The sequence below is a fragment of the Varanus komodoensis genome, unplaced genomic scaffold, assembly GCF_004798865.1.
Source record: "Varanus komodoensis strain SLA01 unplaced genomic scaffold, ASM479886v1 scaffold33, whole genome shotgun sequence".
Lineage (NCBI taxonomy): Eukaryota > Metazoa > Chordata > Lepidosauria > Squamata > Varanidae > Varanus > Varanus komodoensis.
In genome coordinates this window covers 4,016,576-4,022,983 of record NW_025335817.1, presented here as the reverse complement: position 1 = coordinate 4,022,983, position 6,408 = coordinate 4,016,576, and the positions used below count along the sequence as shown (strand labels likewise).

The 6,408-nt window shown below is 60.8% G+C and overlaps 1 protein-coding gene across 3 annotated transcripts in view; it reads right to left on the bottom strand.

Moving 5' to 3' along the window:
* The window catches only part of RAB27A (RAB27A, member RAS oncogene family), a 12,420-nt gene extending 6,248 nt beyond the window's left edge, over positions 1-6,172 (bottom strand). The window contains exon 1 of one of the 3 annotated variants that reach the window (XM_044439005.1): positions 4,385-6,172. Coding sequence is in view for 1 of the 3 variants with exons in the window: in XM_044439004.1 (XP_044294939.1) it covers positions 93-137 (45 nt within the window). In the remaining 2 variants the exon portion in view is untranslated. Of the gene's footprint in view, positions 1-92; positions 152-4,384 lie in introns of those variants that run through there. The other 2 variants (XM_044439006.1, XM_044439004.1) reach the window with 2 other exon arrangements.
* Between the last annotated feature and the right edge of the window lie 236 nt (positions 6,173-6,408).

The following is a 6,408-nucleotide window of genomic DNA, read 5'->3' as shown; positions in this document are numbered from 1 at the left end:
ACCCGGGGACGGCAGGGCTCCCGGCGGCGCCGCGGGGTCCGCGCGGCCGAGCGCCCCCCGCGCGCCGCGCGCCGCGCCCGCCGGCCACTCACCCCTCGGCGGCAGCAGGCGAGATGAGCGCTTGCCCGGAGGCGCATCCTCCTCCGCCGCCGCCGGGGGCGACTCCACCTGCTGCGCACACGGCCCGGCCCTGCCCGGCCCTGCCCAGGCGGCGCGGCCCGGCCCAGCCCGGCTGACGTGTCGCCGGGGGCGCGAGGCCGGCGCGGGCGCCAGGTGAGCTCGCGGGGAGGAGGCGGCCCTTCGCGGCGACGCTTCGCCCGGGCAAGCTGCGCGGCGCCTTCGCGGCTCACCCGCCCCGCTCCCGGCGAGGAGCGGGCAAGCCACGCGGCGCCGTCCCGCCGAGCCCGGGGCTGCTGCTCTGAGCGGACGGGCATCTTTCGCCAGGGCTCCGGGGCCTCCGTGGCTGCCGCTTGGGCGAATCTGGGGCCCCGACCAGGGCGATCGCTTAGCTGGTACGGGACAAAAGCCTCCAGTAGCAAGTCTTTACCCCCCAACTCCCCTGGGAGGTTGGGAACTGTCCCAAAAGGCCTCCCTGGCTCCTTTGCACAGCTCCCCCGCCCCCCCGGTACTTCCAGATGATCAGGGCTACAGCTCCCATCAGCCCCAGCTACTGGGCCAAGGGTTAGGGATTTTGGGAGTGGTAGCCCGAACTACCTGGAAGCAGCCCTTTGGGGAAGGTTGCTTTACACCCGTCCTAGTAACATCGAACTTAAAAGTCAGAATGGACGGGCAGCCAAGCCTGGCTGGACACGTTCAGTCTGGCCGGCTGGGCTATCGGCTAACCAAGGCCAGCAGGCATGGGGAGGTGGCGGGGGGGGGGGGGGGCTCGGGCTCTTCCTGCACTTTCTCCTACAGGCCAGGAGTCTAAGGAAATGCAGGCACCTGGCGGGGAATCACAGTTCTTCATTACCATAAAATAACTAGAAATGGGAAAAGGTAACCAGTTGGGGGGGGGGGGACAGCCTCAGGTGCTTCACCCTACAGACCTGGGTGTTGCTAAGGCCACTGAAATCTTTGGGCTTCTGTGATCTTAACCCTGTGGAATTATTGCTGGTAAAGGCCATCTGCAAGAGTGTGACTCTTGCTTCTTGCAAATAGGATGGGTGGAAAATTCAGTGGTGCAGGCTTCGCTCGGGCACACAGTTGGGCAGAAAAGTGCTCTCCCGGCCTACCGATCTGTTGTAGTTCTTGTTCTGTCTAAAGATGCACTGGATTGCACCCTAAACCAAACTATAAGCTGATCATGGAATGGGAGAAAAAAGGCATTTATATATTAAAAGAATGGTCTCTTTCAATGGTGGGTGAAATGATGAAAACGGATCTTCATGATTTCAAGAGGAAGGCAGAAATCCAACTGAAGCTGGCCTGAGGAAGCAAACTTACTAATTCTGAAAAAGTGATGCTATCCTGCCTTAGGACCTGGATTAGCAAGATTTTATCAAACTTTATTTTTAGTTCAAACATCATGACACTGATCAGGTAGGTAAAACTGAAAGGGGGCTGCGAGCTGCTAAAGAGAAGTGGAGATGAAATTATCCTGTTATTACAGGATATGAAATCTCATTACACTGAGTACATGTTCTAGTGCAGGTACATATAATAGCCTGACAATTTTAAAAATGGGAAGGCTCAATTTCGAAAATGTTATGATCAGGCAACTTGAACCAAGCCACAAGCTCCTTCTCGACTGCTTCTTAAGACAAGCTCAGCACCCGCCCTTGGCGGTGGGGGGGGAGGGTCCCCACTCCAGCTGCTCCAGGTGGGGTCCTCCTGGGTCAGCCCTGGCGGGATTTGCAGAGACCCAGCAGCTGGGGGCAAAGGCCGAGGTTGCCCAGCAGCAGAACGCCAGTGCAGAAGGGGAGGCTGTGGCCAGGCCAACGGGCTCCTGCCAGAAGATGCAGTCGCTGGGCGGAGGGCTCCCCCTCTCCCGTGGCCCATGAGGGACCCTCGCAGGGCTGCCAGGAGGCAGCCCCGGCTCTGTGTAGCTCTCCGCAGCAGCGGTGGGCAGGGTTAGGAAAGGCTCTTCCAGCCCTGCCTGCAAACGGGGCGGGAGCGGTGCCCCCCAGGGCCTGCAGCAGCCTGAGGGCAGCCAAAGACCTCCCAGGCCAGCATTCGCGTTGCCTCCCTCCCTTGGCCAGAGCGAGGTTGCTTTGTGCAGAGCGTCCCTGGGCAGCAGCTTAGGCCAGCACCCCGGCCCTGGGTGACCTTCGTTGTGCAGCACAGGCTCCTGCTGGAAGGAACTGCCAGGAAAGCAGCACTGGAAGAAAGGAAGCGAGGAAGGAACAAAGAGGCCCTGCTGGGGCCTGGAGCCGAAAGAAGGCCGGGCTGGGGGTGTGGGGAGCATGCCAGGAAGCAGCCTCGCTTTATCCTGCCCTGCGAAAACGAGGCCGGAGAGGAACCTCCATGCGGCACTTAGCCTTTGTGGGCAGCGGTTGTGTCAGGCGCTTATCAGCCCGTGCAGCTGAAACCAACAGCCCTTTCGCCTGCCAAATTGCACTTTGACTGCCGCGTTTAGCTATTATCAGAGCGGAACCATCTGAAGCACGACTACAAAGGGCTCGAGGAGTTTTCTCTGGTAGTGGTGAGCTTGGGAGAAATTGGTCCAGTCCACACATTTTGATCTGGACAGATGTCTCCCTGGACCATGCGAGCAAGAAGAGGAGCAACGGCAACCGGTCCTTCTCTGCAGCACCTCTGCCCAAGGTCTTTTGACGGATGGCAGATGCAGGCCACCCCAAGTGCCTGCTCTGGAGGGTGGGGAGTTGAAAGCACTCCACACCTGGGCTGCATCACAGCTCTGGAGCAGGCAAGTGGAATCTCCTGGGCGCTCTGTGGTTTTCCGTTGCCCTGGGCCCTGGACCACTTCCCCCACCAACCTTTTCCACTTCCCCCTAGATTTTGTGAAGTTCAAAGAGGGCCTGCCTTCCGGAAAAGAAGCTCCTGGAGGGGTTTTGGGCTGCGGTTGCCCTGAAGAGGCAAGGCCTGGCTGTACCACTGACAAGCTGAGTTCAGTCTGCATCATATGATCCCGTCATAAGGGCTTATTTCGGTATTTCAGTGGGAGCGGGACACAAACAACAAAGTAGCTTTTATCTTTGCCGTAATTAAGAGCTTTATGGCCTGGAGAGCGGGCCAGGCCAAGTGTCTGCAGAGAGCTGGCCGCGTACTTGCAACACCGAGTTCCACCATTGGCATCGCCCAGCAGAGGGCTTATGCCAGGCAGATGTCCAATAGGTTGTGCTGTGGGAATGGCTTCTCCTGCACGGGGCCCCCAAGTGGAAGGAGAGCCCCACAGGCGGTGCCCACCCCTTCCAGCGCCTGCGGGGCCAAGGAGCCTCGGGCTCATGCATCTGTGGGTGTTTTGAGCTCCTGCAGGTGCGGGATTGGGGCCCTCGCACAACGGACAGGGCAGCACGCATCCCTAGAGTGAACCGCATCTGGCTGCCAGTCAGTTGTGGGAGCCACAGATGCAGACACTCCCGTTCCACCCCCAGACCAGTGAGAAGCCCCAGAGGAGGCTCGTCTGTCGGCATCCTCCTGGAAGGAGCCTGCCCTCCCCAGGGCTCTGGACGCGGCCCACAGGAACCGAGGAGACAGCCTGTCACATCGTGGGAAGCTCTCCCTGGGTCCTCAGACGTCTGCTTCGGCCTGTGTGGACCAGGCTTGCAGGGCCGCCAGCACGGAGGCACGGGAGGGAGGGTAAGGCACCTTCTGGCAGGACGAGCCCCCTTGGTCCAGGGCCTCCTTGGCCAGAAAGCCCCTGCTCCTCCCGGCCCCTGAAGCAGCCGGAGCAGCCCCTCCTCCCATGGCAGCGCTTCTTGTTGGGGGATGTCGCTGGGGCAGCTCTGCAGAGCCAGGGGGGTGCCTGGCGGCTTAGACTCCTGGAGATGGGACTGGGCTTGCAGAGACCCCAGCGCAGGGAAAGATTATTTAGCATTCTGGCCATGGAGCAGTTTGGCCCCCACAGCTGCAGCCCAACGGCCCTTGAGTCTGAAGAGGCTTCCAAGGAAGTTGCGCCGTGGCCCTGCGGAAGGTGCTCGCTCCTCCAGAGACAAGCAGCCCACCACCACCCTCATCCTGTGAGTCGGGCTCCCTGGGGCAGCTCTGGGCATCCTTTGCCAGGGGCACTGCTGGCCAACTTCAGGGCTTCCCTCTAAGCAAAGCCTGCTGCAAAAAGTCTCACCTTCTGGTGTGGGGAAGCTAAATTTCAAAGGAAGTTAGTCATGCAATAAGAAGGCAACACGCAGGCAGCTTGAGACAAATCCCAAAGTGACAGGAGAGAAGGGAGAAGGAAAGAGCAAGCCAGCGAGCGAATGTCACACACCTGGGAGGCCAGGAAACGCTGCGTGGTTTTCCCCGTCAGTTCTATGGACAAGCTGCCCAGGGCCAAGGGGATCTGGGAGGCAGGACTGCCAGCAGCAGCCGCAGATCCATGGAGAGCCGCCGTCTGGTCTGGTCTCTGAGCACGTCTCCTGCAGCCTCCGAGAGCAGCACCCAGCTGGGCTGGCCAGCCCGCCGGCCACTCTGCAGCCCCTCCTAATGACTTTCAGCTGGCTGTCATGTGGCCGGCCTGGCTGATCAAGCGATAAGAGCTTGGCCTTCTTTCCCAAGCCCAGGAGCTTGAGCGCACCAAAGCTTCCTCCCTTGGCTCTGAGAAGCAAGACTGTGTTACACCCCCTGCAGGCCCGGAGACCAGAAGAGGTGTGCTGCGGAAGCCCTGGAGCAGGTGGCTCCTATGGCTCAGCCCTGGCTGTCCGGAGCCCTCCAACCCAGGGGAGCCTGCTGGGCCACAGCCCCTCTGGGCCAGGAGAGACCCCATGTTCTGCAGCCCCCCTCCCCTGGCCCAGTTCGAGGCTCACTTGATCTCATCTTTCTGGCTCATCTCCAGATTGTGTTCCACGGCACTTTGTGCACCTTGTCACGCGCAGTCGTGCGCCCTGCTGCCACTCACGGCTCCCTTTCCTCTGGGGGCAAGTTGCCGCCTGCGCGTGGCCCCAGCCCCTTCCTCCAGAGCCAGCGCAGGATCTCTCAAGCAGCTGAAAGGACAGCACCGATCCCAGCTAAGCAGTCCTGAAGCTGCCCACCTGCCGAGAAAGCACTGTGCGGATCAGGGCCAAGACCATCCAGCTCAGCATCCTCGGCAGGAACCCCAGCACCCAGCAGGCACAGCGTGGAGGCCCATGTCTGTGCATAGGGGAGGGGCACCATCTGTGTTTTAGGGCAACACCCGGACAGAAGAACGTCGCATCTCCTGATCACCGGCTCAAATTTGCACGGATGGGTTCTACCCATCTGCACACACCCTGCCAGGGCTGGCCGCCAAGCACCTGGGCCACCACCGTTTTGAGCAGCCTCCTTTGCAAGGCTCCACCGATCTTCCACGCGTCAGTGAGAAGCTGTGAGGAGGAGCTACAGCGCTCCGGCAGAGTGGAGCACGCCGGACAGCCGATGCCTGGCTTCCCCGCTAGCGGCTCCTGCAGCAGCGAGTCTCCCCGGGAAGGAACCAGGTGAAAAAAAACATGCCCCAGTCTGCTAAGGAAGCACCTGTGGCAGACGCCCCGGAGGGAGTCCCGGACAGGCACAGAGCCAAGCAGTCCTCGTGCCGCCCCCCCCCCCCAGGCTCTGTCTGACCCAACATGATCCGCGGGGCAACTGCCCAATCGCCCCCTTTCCACACAACGCCCTGAGAACCTCCTCATGGGCATGGAGCATGGGAATGGGCCTCGGGGCAGTTGGGGCCAGGGGTCATGTGTGGGGTGTGGGAAGGGTGCCTCTAGGTTGCCCCCGTCAGCCCTGCTTGGGGGGCTGCATCCCTCCAGGGAGCAAGGGCAGTCCAGGGAGCGAAACTGTTCTTCCACACTCTCTGCCCTTCCCCAAACAGCCTTTTCCTCTCCAGCCACTGGGCACCACACTCTTCCCTCCAGACAGGGGAACGGAAGCAGGGGGCTCTGTGAGCAGCCACCATCTGAGCTCACCTCTTGTACAGTGGCCACCACTCAAAAGCGGCACATGAACACCCACCCATTGAAAGAACGGACTGCTAGAAAATAGGCAGCGACACCCACAACTCACTGAGACCAAAAGCGAGGCTGAATCGCAGCCTCCCCTTCACCGCCTCCACAGTCCCAAGGAAACAGTGGGTGGGTCAGACAGTGGGTGAGAGGGGTGTTTCACCAAGAGGCTCTCCACCCCCCTGCCCTGCCCAAGCTGTGCCCCACCGACGGCAGGGGCGTGGCCTGGCAGGGGTAGCCCCTCCTCCATGTGCAGCTCTTAATAGTATATCCAGTAATACAGGAAGCTCCCTGGAACAAGACCTCAGAAGGAGTCCTATTCTGGCCCTGCTTTTTC